This window comes from Centrocercus urophasianus, unplaced genomic scaffold, assembly GCF_019232065.1.
Source record: "Centrocercus urophasianus isolate 14NV4802_14NV808 unplaced genomic scaffold, USGS_Curo_1.0 seq_59, whole genome shotgun sequence".
In the NCBI taxonomy this organism is placed as follows: domain Eukaryota; kingdom Metazoa; phylum Chordata; class Aves; order Galliformes; family Phasianidae; genus Centrocercus; species Centrocercus urophasianus.
The window spans coordinates 539,843-561,555 of NW_024885188.1; the positions used below are offsets into that span (position 1 = coordinate 539,843).

Sequence of the window (21,713 nt, forward strand, 5' to 3'; positions counted from 1 at the left end):
AGCAGGTGTACCCAATGCGCAGCTCCGCACAGCCAGCAGTGCAGCCCAGCCCCGGCCCCACGCAGTGCTCTGAACAGCAAAGAATGTGCAGCCATGATTTCTCTTTTGATAAAGGAATTTGGAAATCGGTTTCAATTTTGCCAAAAAATCATCCCTTTATGTGGGTGACCCCGTTTTAAGTTGATACAAATGCATTACCTGCCAGTTTTCAAATGGAATGCCTAGAGTTCCAACCAGATATTTGACTCCAAAATCTAACCATGTCTCCTGACTGGACTTCTGTCAGACATCTTTTAACAGACAGAAATATCCCTTGCTTTGCAGTCAAGCCTTATTCGTCGCGTTTTGGCAGTCAGCACGCTTGTGAACAATTGCGAAGAATGAAGCATGGCAAGAGTAAAGTTTCATCAGAAATCTGACAAACGCATTAAGACCTCACAAAAAATTGCAACCATTGACATCAAACGAGGCATTGATGCACTACCTTCACAAAAAAAGAAGTCAGATATCCCACCAGTTTTACGCTTTGTTTCTCTCCTTTTTTTTCCCCCCAACGCTTTAAAAAATACTACAAATGGAAATGGATTGCTGCTAATGAATGAACGATACAGAACAGTGACAACCCCAAGCCATGAAACACCCTCAGAATTGGGCTGCCCTGCCAGCAGAGGCTTGATCCATCCTGACTTGAGACCTCGTGCCTCAGTGGGGCTGGGCCAGAAGCCAGCTGGGCCTGAAGGCTGCTGTGCCTCATCTGTGGGGCATGGGCTTCTCCAGCACATCGTCCTGTTACATCCATCCCATGCCCCTCTGTGTATCTGCTGACACCTGCCTGCTGTGGGGCTGCCCATGGTGGCTGTACAGCAGGCCGGCCAGTGCAGCTGCTGACAGCTCCACCGTGCTCTGCAGCTCACAGTGCTCGTAGCCCGCCTTGGGCTGGATCTTCCTGAGGTCCCTCGTGGATTTTGAGAAGATATACATCCCCAGATGCCTGAGGGCGCGCCATAGGAGATTGGACACCATGTAGTCCATACTGCCTCCTGATGCCGTAGTTCACCGAAACACTGCTGCAGGTGGTGCTTGCAGCTGTGAGATGTTCAGAATGTAATTCTTAACAGCAAGAGTTTTTCAGGACTCCCCTCACCTGACTCCATGGGGCCGAGAATCTTCTCATGGTTCCTTCAGAATGTGGGCTGACTACAGTGTTATATTAGAGCTTTATTATTACATATAGTCTTAGGAACAGAGTCAAGAATATGCAGCAGTAGTTGTTTAATCATCAATATGGAATCAATTACTTGCCTCTTTCATTCCTCTTGGTTATCCTAGATGTTTCTGTCACAGCCACTCACACACAGCTGTGCACACCCTCAAGGACTTACAGGGCTTTTGGATTGATATCTGCCACTGCTCATCCCACTTGACGATGTTTGGCAGGACGAAGACAGACTCCAGCATTCTGGTTACAAGTTTCAGAATTACATAAACATTTTAGCAAGTAGAATTGCTTATCATTGCCTACTTTTCTAGTACTTAGCGTCGCTAACTGCTCCACAGAACATCTAGCAATTAGTGTAGCTTTCTTATTATCTAGAATCCTTACTTCACCCCATTTTTCAGTCACTGGGACCCTTAGCAGATCCACTGTTAATCAGTATGAAATGCAGGAATTGTAACATAGAGTCAGACTCTACCTAGAAGATCACAAGTTGGAGGATGCAGTGGAAGAAGGAGTTGCTGGCCACCAAGAAACCATGGGCTTTGCATCAGCTCTGATCTGATCCCCACTTAGAGCATGCCTAAGATGTTACCTGGATGTTGCAGCCAATACTTCAGTTTTGATTTCACTTTCAAATTGCACACTGAAAGATTGCATACCTCTGGTGAGCCAACACCCGAATGGTGATAATGCTGATGGGAAGAATCCCGCTGGCCACAGAAAAGTGGCTGAAATGGATGTCCTCAAATCTGGGTGATGTAATGGAGGAGAAGTGGGGTTACATGTGAGTGGCTGCTTCCATGTACAGCTATATGCTCTGGCATGGAATCAGAGAATGAGAGAACCACCAGGGCATCATCAAACCATCAAAATGCAGAAGCATAGAGTCAAAGAATCAGAGAATCCAGAATCATGCAATCAGCTAATTATATGCTCTAGAATCATAATAATTGAATAAAAGAAGCTCAGAAACAGAGAATTCTCAGAATCAGAGAATTTAGAATCAGAATTATCATAGAATCATTGAATAGCAGAAGCATAGAATCAGTGAATCAGAGAATCATTGTAGAATCATCAAGTCATGGAATCATAGAACGGCTGAGATTGGAAGAGGCCTGACAGATCATCCAGTCCCAGTTTTCTGCCCTGGACAGGGGCACCTCCCATCAGATCAGGCCATCCAGGGCCTCATCCAGCCTGGCCCTGAATGCTTCCACAGATGGGGAGACCTGCGCTGAGGTTCACACATGCAACTCTATGAGGTCAGGCTCCCTGGAATTCCTTTTTGCTTGTGTATTTTATATGAACACTTTTTTTTCCTGAGTCATGGAAAAGGAGGTTTTGTGAAGGGCACAGCAGCGTTGGATTTCTTTTGGAAAGGTCTTAAAAATATTTAAAAAGTATTAAAAATATTAAAATCCATCTTCTGAAGAAAACCTCTCAGCACTTGTACCTGGCAGCAGTGCTTTGGTTTTCTACATAACCCATTCCATAAGGAGCGCTGGGTGATGCTGTTCAACACCATCGGTTATGAGCTTGCTCCATGCCAAATTTCCCTCTGTGGGACTGAGAAAACAAAATAATGCTTGTGCCCACCAACTCCTGTTAGTCTGATTGGTTTCTGCCCAGGACAAAACTATGAGGACTGCAAAGATATCAGAGGGAAAATTAGAAGGGCAAAGTGCAGCTGGAGTTCCATCTGGCTACCGCTGTTGAAGGCACTTAAAAAATGCTGCTCTAAGTGCAGTAGAAGCTAAGGGAGGATAAAGGAGAATCCCCAGCCTTCATGGGATGGAGGGGTGGAAACACAGGCTGAAGTCCTTAATGCCTTGTGGGCCTATGTCAGATTCTGTGAGGATTCGGTGAGTTTTATGGGAGAGTAGTTTATGGGGTTAATTAAATTAATTAAATTAATTAATTGTTTCTACGTTCTATGATGGTTCTATTATTCCAGACTGGTATTTTATGATGAGCCGATGCTTCTATGACTGTATGTTCTAGATTCAATGAGTGCAGATTTCATAATATCTCCATGATGATTCAATACTTCTAGATTGTCTGGCTCTGTGTAGATTCCCTGATGATAGGTTCTCTGATCCCATGGTGATTCTGGGCTTCCATGGTTTGATGGTTCTGATTTATCACAGAGAGGATGGATTCCCAGATTTGTATCTGTAAAGCAAGGTATTTTCCAACCCACACCCATGCTTAACATGTGGAATCGTTCCAAGCGGCCGACATGTCCCAAGCAGAATCTATTTCAGAAGGCTGTTTATAAAAGAAACAACCGCAGAAGGCAACAATCCCAAGAAAAACAAACGGGCAGAAATTCAGGTTTAAGCCCCGGCACTTCCTAAAGCAAAATATCACCCAAAACCATGAAGCTAACAGGCAAAAGAGGGTTGTTTTTTTTTTTGCTTCGTTTCCCCAAAATGCTTGGCTACAATTTTTGCTGAAATTTTACAACATTACCTTTGGATTTTTCCAATTCTTGGTGCACACTGAGATGAAAGAGCAGAGTAAAAGGACTGTTGCTTTTATGCATGTGTGCCTGTGTGTGTCTTTATACACACATGCAAATCTCTTTTACTGTAGATTATAATTACTATTCTTTATCATATGTAACTGATGTATAGTGCTGTGTAGCTTATAAACAGGAATTTGTACAGCTGAGATTGGCACAGGGTGTGTGATCCTAATGTCATCACCAGACAAATTCTGGTAGATTTTCCTTCCTGTTTTATAACAAAGCCCTACTCCTCCCTCTTTGCAAATGACACCAGTTTGGAGCAGAAGCACCAAGCCTGGGCTTATGACTGGAATCTTGCTCACAGGTTTAGTTTTCAATTGTATTGCTTATTATTTCCTTATGTTACCACACTTTACTCAGGAATCTTCATTCCTTTCTCACACCCTTATTTTTCTTCCACTATATATTCACAGGTCTAGTTTTCTAACTATGTCTCCAGTACTGCAATTTTATCAGAAATTCTGCTGTTCCTAGTAACACTACTATCTTCTTCCCTAAACATATTCATTCTCTAGTTTGTTCTAACCATATTTTTAATGTTTTTCATTAAATTACTGTGATTTGCTCAGAAATGTTCCTATTCCCTGCTCACAGCCTTATTTTCCTTCCGGAACACATTCACTGGTTACTTCATTTTTAACCATGTCCTCAGTATTTTGCCATAACTGTTTGCAATTTGCTTTTTCTCATTTCTGCTTGAAAATACATCGAAAATATCAATAAAACTTGAGTTAACACATTTACCCTGAGGTAGGGAAAGGGGCTCCCAGTCTCCATCCCTCAGCCCCACAGCCTCTAGGGCCCCACTTGCTGTGACCTCACTGTTCCCAGGGCAAAGCCTTTGACACTGTCTCCCACAATATTCTCCTGGAGAAGTTGTCAGCCCATGGCTTGGGCAGATACACTCTTTGCTGGGTGAAGAACTGGATGGATGGCCAGGCCCAGAGAGTAGTGGTGAATGGAGTTACACCCAGCTGGTGAATGGTCATGAGTGGTGTTGAACAGGGGTTGGTAATGGGGCCTGTCCTGTTCGGTATCTTTTTAGATGACCTGGACGAGGGGATCGAACGCACTTACTTAAGTCTGCAGATGACACCAAGCTGGTAGGAACTGTCAATCTGTCTGGGGGTAGGATATTAGCAAAGATTTCTTCTACAAGTGCGGTCATGTGCTGAAACGGGCTGCCCAGGGAGGTGGCTGAGTCACTGTCCCTGGAGGCTTTCAAGAAACATACATATTTGGCACTAAGGGACATGGCCTCCAGCCCATGGAGACCTTATTGCATTGGAGACCTCATAAGCCCAAGGAAATCCAACACCGTGGAGATCCCCCTACCTTGAAGACACCAATCTATTGATAACCCAATCCATTGAAACAACATAGCCTGTAGACACCTCCACCCCAGGCTTGGTGCTTCTGCTCCAAACTGGTGTCATTTGCAAAGAGAGAGGAGTAGGGCTTTGTTATAAAAAAGGGAGGAAAATCAACCAGAATTTGTCTGGTTGGCGGTAGATGGATGGTTGGACTGGTTGATCTTGGAGGTCTTTTCCAACTTTGGTGATACTACTTCAGACACTTTGACATCTCCACCCCAGTTTCACCATCATTATGACATCACTACTGCTATCACTCTGCTTTATTTTGGAAAAAAAAATAAAAATAAAGGAAGCTTTGAGTGCTCAGCATCCTGGGATTTCTGCCTTCTGTTAGTGCTGAGCCCTACGAGGCTGAGGGCTCCGGAGGAACCGCGAGCCCCAGCAGCCCTCGGGCGGTGCTGAAGAGGTTCAGGGGGGCAGCTCCATCGGTGATGAGGGCAGACTGCAGTCCGAGGCCCTGCAGCAGCTTCACCTGGAAAGCACAGTGCAGGCGCTGCCCCATCGTGGCACAGAGACCTGGTGGCCCCACCAGCCTTGGGGGCCCTAACCTGGAGACCTCATACTCCATGAAGAACCCACAACACTGGCCACCTCCAGCCCATGGAGACCTCGTCCCATTGGAGACCTCATAACTCAAGGAAATTCAGTGCCATGGAGATCCCCCTACCTTGAAGACACCAATCTACTGATAACCCAATCCACGGAAACAACATGGAGACACCTCCACCTCATGGAGACACTGCTCCACTAAAAGCCTGTACCCTATGAAGATCCTGTAACTCCATAGAGACTTCGTAACCCATGGAGGCTCAACTCAATGGACACCCCCTATGTTTTGCCACCCTCTACCCCACAGAGGCCCCCAAAACCACATGGAGCTCATGGAGACCCAATACAATGAAGATCCTGCCCCACTGACACCATGTATCCAATCGAAACCCTGTAACCGAACAGAGTTCCCACCCTATGGAGCCCCAAGCCACAGGCACCCTACAGCCCATCAAGACTGCCGTGCTTTTGAAACCCCATGGCCACCCAAAGCTGACACTTAAGCCCACCCCCAGCCCCACATACCTGCAGCTCAGGCCCAGCACGGGCGATGTCCCGGATGGTCTCAGGCCCCAGGGCTGCTGCCACCTCCCGCACCTTTGAGGACTCCACGGCCGCCAGCGCCTGTGCCCGCGCCGCCTCCGCCTCCGCCCGCGCCCGCTGCGCCCGCACCTCCTGGGCCTGCATCTGCTCCAGCCGCGCCAGCTCTGCCTCCTGGGCACGGGGAGGAGGTAAGGTCTCACCCCACCTTATGAGATACTGCCACAGCCCTGCTCGTACCGCACCGTCTCTATGGCGACAGCCTCTGCCTTCAGCTTGGCCTGCAAGATGGCGGCCTCGGCCTCAATGCGTGCAGCCTCTGCCCTGGCCTGGGCCTCCGCCCGCGCTGCGCCTGCGCTCTCCACTGCAGCGCTGCAAGGAGTGCTGTCACAAGCCAAGCCTGCCGGGGCCACATCCCCTCCTCCCACCCGGTAGCCTACAAGCAAGGAGACTGCCCTACTTCTGTAGGCCGATGGGTCCCAGCACTCCCAGAGCCCCAGCACTCGCTCCAGCTGGGGCACATGGGGACACTGGAACAGGTGGAGCCTCGGGCAAATGGAGGTCCCGGGCAGCCTTCCCAAGTTGGCAGGTGAGCGTGATGCATGCTGGGAAGGGGGAGAACCAAGATGGCTGACCTGAGGGCCTCCAGCTCCAGCAGCTCCCTGCGTGCCCGCTCTGCCTCCGCCTGGTCCAACAGCCGCTGGCGCTCCAGGCGGCCCCGGGCCTCCTGTGCCAGGCGCTCAGCTTCATGCCTGTGGGATGAAGGGACACTGTGGGCATGTGGGACACTGGGGGGACACTGGGGGCCAACTGGGGACACTGGGAGGTGGGACAGTGGGGATGCAGACGGGACAGTGGGAGGACAGTTGGAGACACGTTGAGGTCACTGGAGCACAGGACACTGGGGATGCTGTGGGAACTCTGGGGTTCTGAGGATACTGAGGACACACAGGTGACATTGGGGATGGGACATCCTGGACACATTAGAGACACTGGGAACACACTGGGGACACTGGGAACGCTTTGGGGATACTGGGACACAGAAGGATGCAGGTGATGCTGAAGATATGTGGGACATTAGGATGGAGGGTATGTGGAATGAAGTTTGGGGGCACGGAGGATATGGAAGACATTTGGAAACATGGGAGATAAAGAGGACATTTGGGGACATAGGATTGAGGACATTTGGTGGCATGGGACACATAGAAGATGCTTGGGGATGTGGGACAAGGACATCTGTGGACAAGAGGGATAGAGAGGATATTTGGGGACACTTGGGAATATAGAGAACACTTGAGCAAATGGGAGATGTAGAGGAAATTTGGGGATGTATGGGATATAGAGGACATTTGGGGACACAGGGGACATAGAGGACACCTGGGGATAAAGAGGTCATATGGGGACAGGAAGTGGAAAAGGAGAGGTGGGAATATGGCAACACATGGCATACAGAGAGGCAAAAGAAGACATATGGCAACAAGAACACAAGGGGGGCAACCCAAGGTGACACAGGGAACTGGGGACCTGGCGGCAGCCTCCTGGGAGTTGGTGGCAATCTCGATGGCCAGCTGGACGCTGCGCTGCAGTGCGTCGCGTGTGCGTTGGTCCACAGGTTCCACACTCTGGATGTCGACGCTCGTCACCACCAGCCCATTGGGGACAAAGCGCAGGTGCTCCCGCAGTCGTCCACCCTCGTCAAAGCCAAAGACAGCTGAGCAGATGAGGCGATTGGAATTCTGGGGACAGCAGGGACAGCAGTGTCACTGCAGGACAAGGACAAGGGCAGGGGACCAGGGGGGCATCAGGGCCATTTAGGGGTGTGAGGGACATAGAGGGTATTTGGTGACAGGAGAGATCTGGGAAATGGGATATAGAAGATACTTGGGGATATGGAGATATAAGGGCATCTGTGGACATCTGGGGACAGTATCATAGTGTAGGCTGTTGGGGCAGTGAGCACAATGGGGACATGGGGTGACACTGAGGAACCTGCAAGGATTTATCAAAGCCAAGCAGGGATGTTGAGAATTCTGTTGATGTCCCCAGAGGCTCTTGGAGACAGCAGAGACTCAGGGACATGGGGAACCTCATTCTGGTGACATCTGAGCAAGCCAAGATCACATAAACAAAATGTGGGGACGTAGGGGGAGGTGACACAGGAAGACGCAAGGCAATGACTTAGGGTGACGTGGCTGGGGGAAGCATGGGTGATAAGTGGGGGAACCAAGGGGTGGCAAGGGGTGGACCTTGTGGAAGTCATCAAATGTGACAGCAGCGACAGCTCCACGCACACGGGAGGCCAGGGCCTTGCAGGCATCCCCCACAAAGTCAGGAACACTGAAGAGACGCCCCAGAGCCTTTGAATCCTCAGGCACCTCAAAGTGCCTGTGGGGAAATGTCCTCATGTCACCACCCCATACCACAATCCTGGTCCTAACCCTGATTCTCAAAGCTACCTCTGTCCCCAGGCCACCAACCCATGGGCTTTGGCTGTCCTACAGTGAAATTCCACCCAAGACCACCCATACTGCACCCAAGAACAAATCAAACTTAAGACCACTCTAACTCCACCTCAAACCCAAGACCTTCCCAAGCCCCACCCCAAGACCAACCCAAACCTCAACCAAGACCACCCCAAATTCAAGACCACCCCAAACTCCACCCAAGATCAATCACAAACTCCACCCAATCCTAACCCATAGCTCACCTGAGACCACCCCAAACTCAAGGCCAACCCAAACGCCACCCAAAACCAACCCAAATCCCACACCAAGACCACCTCAAGACCCAGGACCAAACCAAACCCCACCCAAGACCACCTCAACCTTACCCAAAGACTACCCCATACACAAGATCACTCCATACTCAAGACCACCCAATCCTAAGACCACCCCAACTCCCACCTAAGACCCCTCAGCCCCCAGCCCCACCAGTTGTAGGCCAGCTGCAGCTGCAGCCGTGCATGGTCAGCTGTCTCAATGGTGACAATGTCAGCACAGAAGTCAGGGCCGAGGCGCAGGCAGAGGCTGCGGCGCGCGTGGGGCCTTTTGGGGCGGCCTCCAGATAGGGACAGCACTGTCAGCTGCTCACCAGGGCCCAGCACCACCAGCTCGGGGCCCAGTACCACTCTGCAATGGGGTGGAGAAAGAGCATCGTAAGGTAAAATGAGGCCCAGGGGTCCTTCAAGCTGAGGACCCTGCAAACCCCAGAATCCTACAAACCCTAGAATCCTATGAAACTTACAATCTTACAAAGCCTAGAAACCATAGAGTCCCACAATACCTATAATAACCTGAGTAAGCATCGTGAGTAAGTACCCATAAGCATCACTGTGCTCCTTACTCTCACCCCAAAACCCTACAGTCACATTGGAGATTCTGCAGCACAGGAAGGTCATCAGGAGGTAGTAGAGGGCTGGACAATCCTCGGCAGCCCCAGAGTTCAACAACTCTACAGCACTCTACAGTCATATAACTCTAGAACCCCAGAACCCTAGAATCCTAGAACTCTAGAGTCCTATAAACACAGAACCCTAGGATGCTTAGAATACAAGAATCTTATGAACACCCTAGAACTCTATAAACATGGAATGCTAGAATCCTGGAATCATGGAATTTAGAATCTTAAAAAACTAGAATGCTAGAATCCCTGAATTGTTGAAACTGAGAGTCCTAAAAACCTACAGTCCTTGAATCCTAGAGTCCTGCAGTCCCAGAAACCCAGCAACCTAGGAAATGCAGAACCCTAGAATCCCAGAAACATAAAAACCTAGAACCCTACAAACCCAGAATATCCTGAGTTTGATTGGATCCAATAGGTTGGCTTTTAGGAAAAAACAAAGCCAGGGATCCCAGCAAAATTCCCCAAACTCAGTGCCTGCCCCACATCCCATTGTCCCCATGCCTCTCATCTGAAGGCACTTACCGTGCTCGCCGCTCCCGGTAGTCATAGACCTGCACAGCAGCATTATGGGGCACCTGATATGTGACAGCACGGGTCCGGTCCCGTTCCTGGACCCCAAAACTGGGGCCTGAGGATGACTGGATGCCCAAATCTTGACCAGCTGTGTCCCCACGAGCCTCAGCCAACAGAGTCTCAACCCCTTGGGGCAGCTCCTTCTCCCACAGCTCCTCGGCCTCTGTCAGCATGTAGGTCTGCCCCGTCACCACCCGCACCTGTATGGAAACCAGTGTGGGGCTAGGGTGTCACCAGGAATACTAGGAGGACTGGAAGGGGTGGCTGAAAGGATTCGTGGGGTATGTGGAACTCTTGGATGGGGCTTAGGGGCACTGGAAGAGGATTTCAGGCCTACTGGGAGTACTGCATGTAGAGGCACAGAAAGGGCTATTGAGAGCAGCTATATGGGATACTGGGAGCTCTAGGATGAGCTGTGGGAAGTGTCTAGGGGCACTGGGATGGGATTTGGGGAGTGCTAAGAACACTTGGAAGGGGCTTGGGGAAACTGAGAGGGAATTATGTGTGCTGGGGGACACTGGGAGAGACTGGAAAGGTGTGTGGGGGCACTAGGGAGGGGGACTGTGGGGGCACTGGGAAGGGATTGTTGAGGGACTGAGAGAGGAAAGGGGTTACTAGGAGCCCTTGGAGGGGTATCCAAAGGGATGTGGGGGGCTCTTGGAGATCCTAGATGGGCTCTGTAGGTACTGGAAGCAGCTATATGGGATACTGGAAGCACTGGGATGAGCTGAGGAAGGTTTCTAGAGACACTGGAAAGCAGTGTGAGGGACACTGGGGTAGGTTTAGGGGCACTGAGCACCCATGGGGTCTGTAGGAACAGGACTCTCACCTTGCCGGTGCGGATGTCCCGCACATAAATGCCCTCGTTCTCAGCCAGGGCCAGCGCACGGCGTCGCTCCAGCACAGTCACCTCAGCTGGTGGCACGTACTCGAGAGGACCCCGGGCCAACCAGCGGTCCCCTGCACGCCGTATCACCTCCGTCCCATCCTGAGGATGCAGCGGTGGCATCAGCACCAACCTGGGGACATGGGACGTGGGGACCCTGCCCAATCGCTGGCTGGGGATGTGGGACCTCCAGAATCTCCCAGGTGTCCCTGTCCCCAGGTATCATCATGTATCCCAGGTGCCCCCTATGCACCTCACCTGTTCCCATGTACCCCAGGCGTCCCCCATGAACCTCACCTGTCCCCACCTGCCTCCAATGCACCTTACCAATTCCAGTGTTCCCACGAGTCTCCTTTGCTCCCCCCCCAGTTCCCCCAGTTGTTCCCTCTGTCCCCCATTCGCCCACCACCTCCAGTCTCCACCACGTGATGCTATGAGCTTCAGTGTCACCTCGTCAGTGTCCTTGATTGTCTGCAGAGCCTGAAGAAGTAGCCCCTCATCCTCAGAGAGCACATAGACATCCTCGATGCCAGCCTGGAGCCGCTCACCCGGCTGCAGGAAGAAGGATTTCTCCCCCTGGGGACACAGGAACATCACCTCAGGGATTTTATGTGCTCTCAGGAGTAAATTAGGGTCCCTGGTGGCCACTGGCCACCTCTGAGATATCTTGGGGATACCTATGGGTACATCAGAGCCACCTGCAGGTCCCTGAGGTCCATCTACATGGTCCTCTGGGGTACCCAACTTGTCCTCAAGGACCTGCAGGTGACATCTCTGTGGTCCCATGAGGTGTGCACCTTGATCACACGCTTCTGTCCCAGCTGGGGCTGCCCGTTGGGTCCCACAGGGTCGAGCACCACGCAGTACTGTCGAGGACCCAAAGTTGTCACCAGCACCTCAGCCACCACCTCCTCGAAGACATCAGGGACGTAGGCCTCACTCTGCTCCTGTGTCACCAGCCACTCCTCTCCTGTGCGGCGCACATGTCCCTGCGCATCCTCAAAGGTCCGGGTAGCTCGCAGGTGGAGGGCTTTCTGTGGGACAATGAGATCAAAGCGCATGATGGGACCCCGATTCTGTCCCAGAGGGTCTTTATCACCTGCATGTGCTAGGAGACAGAGTGATGGGACACCTAAACTTGACCCAGATTTGGGTTCAGGGCAAAAAAATCCTGGAGTGTCCCTGTCACCCATGGGTGTAGGGGAGACCACAGGGGATCCCATGTCCCTGTACCTTGTCAGTGAGGACATAGGCATCCACGACATCGACCACCTCCTCGTAGACCCCTGGCAGGTAGGCACCCACCCGCTTCACCAGCCACTCCTCACCTGGAAACAGTATTATGGGGTGATCAAGGAGTTAAGAGGGCTGGTGCAGACTGGGGGAGACAGGGAGGGTTGGGGAGATTTGGGTTGGGAAGGGGTCTGAAGGGTGCTGGGGGTCCTGTGGGACAAACCTAGGGGCGTCTGGAGTCCTAAGGGTGGGACTGGAAGATCTCAGACGTCATTAGGGTGGGATGAGACAACCCCAAATGTGGGAAGGGACAAAACTAAGGGTCGTTAGGGTGGGATGGGATGACCTCAACGGTGTCTGGAATCACGAGGGTGGGATGGGACTATCCCAAGGGTCATTTGGGTGAGAAGGGACAATCCTACTGGTCATCAGAGTGAGATGGGATGATCCCAAGGGCCATTGGGGGGGGAAAGACAATCCCAAGGGTACTACCTGTGACACGCCGCGTGCCCTGACAGTCGAGGCACTCCTTGCGTGCCCTCAGGCGGATGGCCTGGTTGTGCCTGATGACGGTGGCCTGCAATGTCTCAACCACCTCTACCTCCTTGTGGGGGATGTAGGTGCCTGTGGAGCGGGGCACCATTAGCAACCCAAGATGTCCCCAAGGTGTCCTTAAAGTGTGCCCTTTGCTTACCAGGACCCTCGAAGAGCCACTCATCGCCTGCCACAAACTTGTTCCCATCCTCATCCTCAAAGTCAAGCAAGGCTCGAAGGCGCAGGGCAGTATCAGCCAGCACCACCTGCAGCGGGGTGACACCCTGTGGACACAAGGGTCAGGGCTGAGGGTGACATCCTGGGGACACAGAGGTCAGGGCTGAGGGTGACAACCTAGGGAAGTCTGGAAGACAATGGGGGACAGAAGTGACGGTGGCATGGCAGGGGGCATAAGGGAAAAGGTTTCTCTGGGACATGACCTCAGGACATGGGGGTCATGACAAGTCTATCAGAGGGATGCAAGGGTCCTGGTAGGGCAGTGGCAGGTACTCAGGCACAAAGCAGGGACAAGGGGAACACATGGAGGGCTACGGGAAGCTGTGGGAGTTCTACAGGAGCGATTATAGTCAATGAGACAGCTATAGACGGTTTACAGGATGTATAGCAAACTGAACAGAGGGGTCAGAGGAGCTATAGGGGATTACAGGAGGAGCTATAGAGGCTATGGAAGGACACAGAGAAGAGTTGCAGAGGGGGACCTGGGAGACTATAGAATCTATAGGAGACCATGGAGGGGAAGGTAGAGGACTTATAGGGGGACTATAAGAACCATAGAAGCTATAAGGTGTTGTGGAGCTTCTGAAGAGCTGAAGGAGAATGTGGGCTGGAAAGATTACCAGAAACTAAATATAGGACCTCTGGGATGGCTGCTGGTGAGCTACAGATGCTCCAGGAATCATGAAAACCTAGAAGAGCTATACAAGCTAAGGGGGATCACATCAAACTGCAAACTACAGATGCTATATAAGACTAAGCTAGTGTATACTGTCACACACTGAAAAAGCTACAGGAGGCTGTGGATAACCCACAGGGAGGTACAGGGAGCTGTAGGCACCCTGAAACCCATAGGTAGAGGTGCTGGAAGTCTTTGCAGGGTGGCAGGGAAAGGATAGCTGAGGTTATAGGGGGCTATAGGAGCAATGTAGGATGGCTATGCGTACCTGCTGGAGCTCCTCACCGGGGTACAGGGGAAAGGGCTCCTGGGTGAGGCGGACATCAAGGTCAGCATGCCGCAGCTGGGCCTGCCCCGCACCATCGAACAGCACAGCTCCCGTTGGGCCCCGCGCCACAGGATTGAGCACCACGCAGTAGTGCCGGGGGGGAACTATCACCATGCGCTTGGGGGAAAAGACCACCCTGCAGGTGCCCCCGCACATCTGCCATCAGCTCTGTAGGACTGTTGGAGCTCCACAGCACACCTCACATACTCCACAACCCCACAGACCTCCCATGGAACTCTAAGGCCTTATGGAACACAACCAGATAGAAGAGGCCTCCATGATCATACAGAATTCCTATAACTGTACAGAGCCCCCCACGGACCTACAGAGCCCATCACGGCCCTAGATGTGGGACTGGGTCTCTCCAGCCCACTGCTTGAACCCCAGGCAGGTACCTCTCATGGTCCTGCCGGATGTAGGAGTGAGGTCCAACCTCCACACGAGTGACGTTGCTGTTGAGGTCCAGCACGTGGATGTAGTGGTAGGGGGGTATGCGGATCACAGGGTCCTCCATGGGGAAGAAGACTTCCTCACAGTGGAGCAGGAGACCTTGCTGGAACGTGCTGTGGAGCAGAACAGCTCGATGAGGCTCAGTGTAGGTGGTAGACCTTGAAACAGGGTAGAAGAATTGTCACGAGGCACCTTGAAATGCGTGAGGGGAAACCTCCAAAGGAGTGGCAGGACCTGCTGTGGGGCAGAAGAGCTTTGTGCCAGGCAAATGAGGGAGAAGGAGACCTCACCTGGAGCAGAGGACCTCACCGCGGGGCACAACACCCGGCTGTGGGGCAGGAGGACGCGGAAATGACTATTTTTAACTTTTTCTTTTCTACTTCCCTTTGGCCTGGCCCAGCCCTGCTGGCAGACGGGGCCCGGCCCATGGGGGCCGCCCCAGGGCCGGGTTTCCACACCCGAAATGCCGCGCCCCGGGCAAGGTTCGCCCTCAGGAAGGATTTATGCCGCGTTGTAGGGCTGCAGGTAACGGGTTAGGATCAGGATGAGAATTATGCGGCTGACTGAGCCCGAACGGCGCTGGCAGCCCCCAGGCAGGCCCTGCGCTGTCTCTAGGCAGCCGGCGCCGCCATGACGTCCGCTTCCCCGGAAGGGGGGGAGGAAGAAAGGGGGCGCGGGCGTTCCCGCTGCTTCCGCCTTCCGCCGCAGAGCGTGTTCCCATTGGCTGTAAGGGCGGGAGGGAGGCGGGGCCGAGGGAGGGAGGGAGGATGAGGGAGGATGAGGGAGGGGCGGGGGGGAAGCGGTGGGAAGGGTGGCGTTAGAGGGGCAGCGAGAAAGGGTCAGAGGCAGCTGGGGGCTGCAGAGGACACCTAGTGCTGCCCCGAGGTACTGTCGCTCCCTGGTGTCACCAGCGCCGCTCCCTGGGGGTCTGTGTCAACCCAGGTTTCACCCAGTGTCACCCACTGCCGCCTCCTGAGGGGCTTTCACTCCAGGGGTCACCTTAGGGGCTGTGTCATCCCTGCTGTCACCGCTGCCACCCTCTGAGTGGGTTTTGTCATCCCTGCTGTCACGCAGTGCCACCTCCACACCTCAGTGCTGCGTTCAATCCGAGTGAATGTCACAGAATCTTGGAGTAACGGAGTTACTGCAGGGATAACAGGAGACACGTGGACGTGGGGATGAAGAGACTCTTGGACCCCTTTGTCCTTCCCATTGCGCCTCCTGTTGCTCCTTCCTTCCTAATTCCTTTCCTCGTTTCTTTGGTCCCTTCTTTGTTCCTTTCCAATTTCTTTGCTATTCTTTGCTTGCTCCTTGCCCGACCCTTTCTCTGTCCTTTTTCCCATCCCTTTCTCATTTCCTTTCCCACCCCTTGTCCATTCCTTCCTTGTTCCTTGTGCACTTCTTTACTATTCCTTGCTTCTTCCTTTCCCATTCATTTTTTTTCTTTTTTCTCCCCCACACTTCACCCCTCTTTTCCATTTTTTTGCACTTCCCTTACCCATCTCTTTGCCTTCTTTTGCCCCTGGCAGTGTCCCTGGGCTCCAACCTGAAGGAGCACGTTGTCATTGACGCACTGTGGTCATCCTGAACTGGTGCTTCAAGCAGAGACTGCTCAACATGAGGAGGATCTGCATGTTCATGCTGGACAAGGCTGGACCTCATGATTGACATGCAGGACTTCTGCTCCCAGAGCATCCACATCCAGAGATGGATCACAGAAACCTGCTTTTGGCACAGGAAAATGCAAAAGGGGGGAGTTAGAAGGTAAGTTTTTTTTATAATGGGCTCACTTTATCCAAAATATAAAATTTTCCATTAAAGACTCGCTTTATCCATTATTAAAATGTAAGAGTTTCACACAAAAGTGCCAAAGAGCTGCTAGTGCTAATGAGTCCTCAATACTAATGAGTTCTGAGGGCTAACAGGTCGTCAGTACTATTCAATCCCAATTGCTATGTAGCTCCTCTTTTTAATGAATCCTTAGTGCTAATGAGCTGCTAGGGCAAACAAGTTTTTCTCCTGCCCCAGGGCTCTCCTAAAAGACTGACAGATGCTGCTTTTCTCTGCCACCTTCTGTAAAATGTGTGGAAGTTCACCTTGCAGATCATCTCCAGATCCATCATCATCAAGCTGCGGCAGGAGAAGCTTGCCCTGACCAACACCAGGCTACTGCTTTGTCTGCAGGAACTGGGAGCAGAAGTATGCAGCCCTCTGCAACCTCTATGGCAGCATTTCCAGGCCTTAATGTTCTGCCAGGTACAGCTCATTGGTAAGCAGTGAGCTGCCAGTGATCCATCTGACATGATCAAGCCCAGTGTGATGTCAAGTCTACTTCAATGATCGCCAAAAACGAGGGAACAAGGTGCAAGGCATGGATGAGAAACACACAGTGAGAATTAAAAGCTCAGAGTTAAGTTAGAGGAACAATAGTAGGGATTTGGAGAAGTTAAAGGAACATAGATTGAGACCAACAGTTGCAGAGCTGCTGGAGAAGCTTAGCTGCCTTCTTTCACCCATGCAGACCTGCTGGAGGGCAGACTGACTCAGTGAAGATGATTCTAGATGGGCACTGAGTGATCCTTCATTCATTCTCTACACTTCTGTCTCCCTTTTTTCCAAACCATCTGTTAGGAAAAGTTCTGCTGAGAATGAACTTTTATGCATGTAGAGAAAGGAATAAAAAAAAAAAATAATCTCAAGGAATCCATACCTAGTGACGCACAGAGAAGCGTGGAAGATTCAAAGTCTTGGCCTGAGAAAATTATTTGGTCAGCAATATAAAAAATGGAGAGAGCAGACAGTCAAGACCAGAAATGTAGATTTGCCAGTAATCAAGCCAGATGCTTAAGATTTTGATGGTATATTTGTGGTGACAGGGAAGAGTGTGTTAAGTGGTGCACATTAGATAAGCTAGGCATCACTTGGAAACCTGTGTGCCTGGAGCACTTAGTGTCATGCCCAGGGTGCTGCCAGGGTAGAGGTGCTGTCCACAGGAAGAAATGAGCAAGACGTATGGAAGGACGGGGAGCCACATTTTAACCTTGAGTTGATGGCTAGATAGGAAGGATCTTGGAGCACTAACTTGGTCTAGGGGAGAGAAACCAGAAGTGTAACTGGATGTGAGTTCTCCTCTTTTGCTGTTGTCTTGTCTGCCCACCTCAGCTTGGGCAGAGCCATGGAAGCCCTCAGTCTTGTTCTCCCAAGGGATTCTGTTCGATGCTGGAACTATGAAAGTAGGTTTATGCTCCCACCCCAGGGAGCTGGGTAACTTCCCAGTTCTGAGGCACGCGGGTGGGAGAGGGCAGGCCACTGCCTCTGCCCCTTTCTGTCTCTGCTTAATGGCAGCATTTCTTCTTCTTCCTGTCAAGACTTTGCTCAAGAAGTTGTCTCGCTCCAATTTATAGGAGGGAGAGGAGGTTCTTTTATTGTCTATCTACCCGGTGTGAGATTAAGAAACAACAGTTCAAATGTTGGTCCGACCAGTTTATTACAAATCTTAATTAGGGAAATGGGGAAGGGCAGGACGGACACTATTATGAATTAGAGTAATGGGGAAGGGGAGGAGGGTGATAGAAAAGATAGGAAAGAAGAAAAGAAGAAGCAAGGAGTCTTTATAGGAAGCAAGAGGGAGATAATCACCACCATGGATCCAGCGTGGTTCGTAATTCAGTCATTGATCTTCAGTAGGGTGGGTGGTCAGGCAGAGTTGTTCTGTTGACAACGATGACGACAACGACCGTGGCAATGATGGCCCCTTTTAAATGGTTTCAAAGCGGCCGAGTCAGCTGTCTTTGGAGTGACAGCTCAAATCCACAGTGGTTGAGTCAGCTCTCCTTTGAGTGGCAGCTTCTGGCTCTGGGATCTCAGCAGAAACTCCTTTGTTCTTCCAGGCCTTGCCAGCAGATAAGAGGGAGCAGGGATGCCCATCTGCATCCTGTTTTTCATGGGACACAATGGTATCATTCCCCAATTTTCCCATACCTAGCTGGAGCTGTTTAGTCACAGGCCAGATCTTCCGCCAGTGAACACTCATGAGCAGTCTCTTCCAGAGGCAAGCAGCTCTGGAGGAAGGGGCTTGCAAATGTTCCCAAAGCGATATCCATTGTCACACGGTTGGCACCCATCACTTGCCTCCTCAACAAATCGATCAGAGTTTTATCACACAAAATACCTCAGGAAGCAAGCTTTGAGCCAAAAAAAAAAAAAAACAAAAAAAAAAAAACAAAAAAAAAAAAAAGAAGGATTCTCGCAGAAGTACATTGTAGTTGTAAGGAATTACAGATTTTATTTTAAACAGTCAGTCTTGGGGTGTGGAGCCTTGAAAGACATGTCTCAGATATCAGTGTTGCAGAAACACAGGCCGTATCCTTGCCTCCAGCCATGACACTTGGGAAACCCTCACTGGAAGCCAGTCGGAGCTGACTTACATGCGCTTGCTAATTCAGAGGGAAAAATGGTTTTATGTTTGAAGTGGGTTTCAGTTATTTCTCAGGCTTTTGCTTTGATGCTCATCTGATGCTTTCGAAAGTTAATTTGGTTATTTATTAACGAGGCTGTCTTACTGCAAGCAAAGACCTCATGGAGCTCAATATGTATCTCGTTCCACAAATTTTTATTAGAAAAAATGAATACTACAACTTTGCTAGGATTTTAGCAGTATGTAAATCTTCCATGATAAACTAGCTTTAGCTACAGAAATTACAGGGACCAAAGCTTATTTCTGCTGGTTCATTTATAATTTACACCAATGTCATACGTTGCCCATGGTAATAAATTCCATTCATGATGCAGTTATAGTTTCAGTTTTGATGATAAAACAGAAGTGTCCGCGGTGGTCTGTTGCAGTGGAGTGTTCTCAAGGCTGGGATTGCTGTTCTCTGTACACTGCCTTCCTTCTCTGTGTGCTCACTAGTGAGTTTCTAACCTTAAATATATTACTAAAAATGTTGAAAGCATTCTTGCCCTTAAAGTGAGCAAGGTAGCAAGCTGAGGAGCAGACTTGGGGTCGCATTTTCATTGCAGTAATGGTTTCAAGGCTCTTGCTTGCTTCTATCAATACTGTAAAATAAAAATCTTTTGCAAGAGAAAAACTTCGGTGCATTTTTTTTCTCTTTGTTATTTCTGAAATGCTGGCTACCACACTTGAAGTGGAACAATATGAGTAAGTGACAAATACACAAAGGTTTTTCTGGGGAGAGCAAGGTCCGATGTGGAGGCTTGAACTATTAAATCAGCCAGTTGAATGAAGTTCCCATTACTTCATTCTACATTGCAGAGTTCTCCATTAGCCACATAAAGAACACTGGAACTATAAAGTAAAAATGCTATGCTGCTCTCTGCAGAAAAAATGGCCTGTAGAAATAATGGACAGTGAGGGGAGGGGTGGGAGGAACTCAGAAGAGCTCTGTGCAGACAGTAGCGTAGAGGTTTTGCTGAACTGCTTACATGAAATGATGTTTCAGGCTCGATCATAACTGTGCAGTCAAAGTAGTCACATGCCACACAAAACTTTCCTCCAAAGTCTCAGAAGATAGTTTGATGCTACATTGTGATGGCCAAGTGCAGGTTCAAGAAGTGAAAAGTCTCACAGTAGCTTTCTCACCTTCAGTTGCTTTGTAGCATGAATTGATTTTGCATGGTTTGTTAGATTTACCGTGGTTGTTGGCATCGAGGAGTAAGTGCAGCTGTTCTGCTGAAACACCTGCAGCCTGTTCACTGCATTATCCATGCGTATGACGGGGAGGTCAGCACCAGAATGACAATCTTGTCTCATTTCCATAAGAACTTTATCTAACTTATTTTTTCTTTTTTCTGGGCTCAGATTTACAGAAGTGCAGGAAAACAGACTTTTGGTTCTCTTTATTTTTGTCCAAATTAATTTCCAAAGGAAACGCTGCATTTGTGAAAACGAGGAGTAAGCATGGAAGCTATGGGTAAGTTTTCCTGAAACACCACATCAGTTTTGCAAGTCTGAGCAAGGTGTATTCCAAAATGTCTAACTGAAATCTTCCCATTTGGCACAGCTGTTCACAATTTGGTCACAGCTCCTATGTTTGTACTTCCCAAGGGCGTCTCTCCTCACCCCTCACTTGTTTGAGTAGAAGCCCAAGCTTTTTGTTTATTGATTGGAGAAGTGTACCAACCAGAGCAACTCCTGCACACCAGTCTCTTCCAGAGAAGCATCCGATTTGAGGAAGGATAACTGCGAGAAGTTCAGAATTATCATTTCAAAGAAATGAATCTCAGAACTTGCTCACAGCTGTTCTTAGTTCCTGTTGATGGCAATCAGAGCTAAGTTTTATTTTGTCATTAATATATCATTATAATGCTCTCCTGTTGTTTTTTTTTTTAATAATTTATTTTCTGATTTTGGGAAGAAACTAATGTTCCTGAAATGTTCCTGAAAAACTTTATAGGGTATTGCATATTATGCCTTGTCTCAACCTTGGTTATTTTCTAAGTCTCAGTCCCAAAAGTATCTCAGTCAGAAGAAAACTGACTTGGTTGTGTAAGGTTGTTAGTGACTGAGACCTCTGCAGACTGACCTCCTCTCTCCTGCATCTGCAAATCTTGGCTCTTTCCCTAATCCCTGAATCTGCTCCACAAAGCCCTGCTGCAAATTCTCACCCTGCACACTGTCTCAGCTCAGCTAATGGTGGTGTTTCCCTCTATTGGGAACATCCCGGTTCTTCCCCAACTCTCCCCACCTCCTACCCTCTTCCCAACCCAGCTCAGCCCAGCAGCCCAGTGGCAGTGCCCACCGCTGGGTATGCAATGCCACCACGGCCCAGAAGCTCTGAAGGCACAGCAGCTGTTAGGCTGGGGCTGTGGCCTGGGGAAACAGAGGTCAGTGAAGCTCCAGGCCCAGAAGACCCCCAGCACAGACTGCCTGTGCCAGTGCCATCCTCTTCTCAGCCTAGCACAAGAGTCCTGGCCCAGCACAGCCTGCCCCCAGCAAATGCCTGCAGAAATAGCTTTCTCTTTCTCACCTGTCCCTCTCTGAAGGCACAGAAATGCTCTCTTGCTCTTCTCCAGAGCCATCCCTGCTCCTGGAGAGCCTTGTCCAGGGCAGCTTGTCCATGCTGGCCTGGCTGGCTGCTCCTGGTTCCCTCCCCGTGTTCCCCACAAGGCCTTGATCTGGTGGTACTACTCTGCAGTGATGGATCTGTGGTGACCCTGC

The 21,713-nt window shown here is 50.3% G+C and overlaps 1 protein-coding gene and 1 long non-coding RNA gene across 9 annotated transcripts; one reads left to right on the top strand and one right to left on the bottom strand.

The window, feature by feature from the left end:
* Positions 1-1,257: 1,257 nt before the first annotated feature.
* On the bottom strand, positions 1,258-15,185 carry LOC122169846 (major vault protein). 6 transcript variants are annotated; one of them, XR_006171651.1, is made up of 18 exons: positions 14,824-15,185; positions 14,479-14,691; positions 14,024-14,219; positions 13,003-13,126; positions 12,801-12,932; positions 12,309-12,403; positions 11,873-12,109; positions 11,526-11,651; positions 11,019-11,177; positions 10,139-10,389; positions 9,145-9,342; positions 8,461-8,599; positions 7,739-7,950; positions 6,850-6,966; positions 6,460-6,586; positions 6,200-6,388; positions 4,827-5,597; positions 1,258-1,968 (listed from the first exon to the last, which is right to left on the bottom strand). XR_006171651.1 is itself a non-coding variant. In XM_042836310.1 (17 exons), exons 2-17 carry the CDS (start codon positions 14,595-14,597, stop codon positions 5,469-5,471), a joined length of 2,550 nt encoding a protein of 849 aa, XP_042692244.1. In that variant the 5' UTR covers positions 14,598-14,646; positions 14,824-15,185; the 3' UTR covers positions 1,258-5,468. The 6 variants fall into 6 exon arrangements, 5 of the variants coding, with proteins under 5 accessions (XP_042692244.1, XP_042692243.1, XP_042692245.1 ...); XM_042836310.1 differs by having other exon boundaries at positions 1,258-5,597; positions 14,479-14,646; XM_042836309.1 differs by having other exon boundaries at positions 1,258-5,597.
* Positions 14,968-20,818, top strand: LOC122169847. Of its 3 annotated transcripts, XR_006171654.1 has the most exons (5): positions 14,968-15,058; positions 16,063-16,297; positions 16,562-16,802; positions 20,355-20,466; positions 20,557-20,818. It is a non-coding gene; the product is annotated as an uncharacterized LOC122169847 (long non-coding RNA). The 3 variants fall into 3 exon arrangements; XR_006171652.1 differs by lacking the exons at positions 20,355-20,466; positions 20,557-20,818 and having other exon boundaries at positions 16,562-17,991; XR_006171653.1 differs by lacking the exons at positions 14,968-15,058; positions 20,355-20,466; positions 20,557-20,818 and adding an exon at positions 15,346-15,418 and having other exon boundaries at positions 16,562-17,991.
* Positions 20,819-21,713: the final 895 nt, after the last annotated feature.

What these genes read in the sequence shown, in the direction of transcription:
- LOC122169846 (XM_042836310.1), bottom strand. Translation starts at nt 14,597, where the DNA reads ATGGAGGACCCTGTGATCCGCATACCCCCCTACCACTACATCCACGTG. An exon ending in CTGCAGCTGGCCTACAACTG is followed by an intron (nt 8,600 to 9,144) that starts GTGGGGCTGGGG and finishes ATTTCCCCACAG; the next exon opens with GCACTTTGAGGTGCCTGAGG. An exon ending in CTGGAGCTGGAGGCCCTCAG is followed by an intron (nt 6,587 to 6,849) that starts GTCAGCCATCTT and finishes CACTCCTTGCAG; the next exon opens with CGCTGCAGTGGAGAGCGCAG.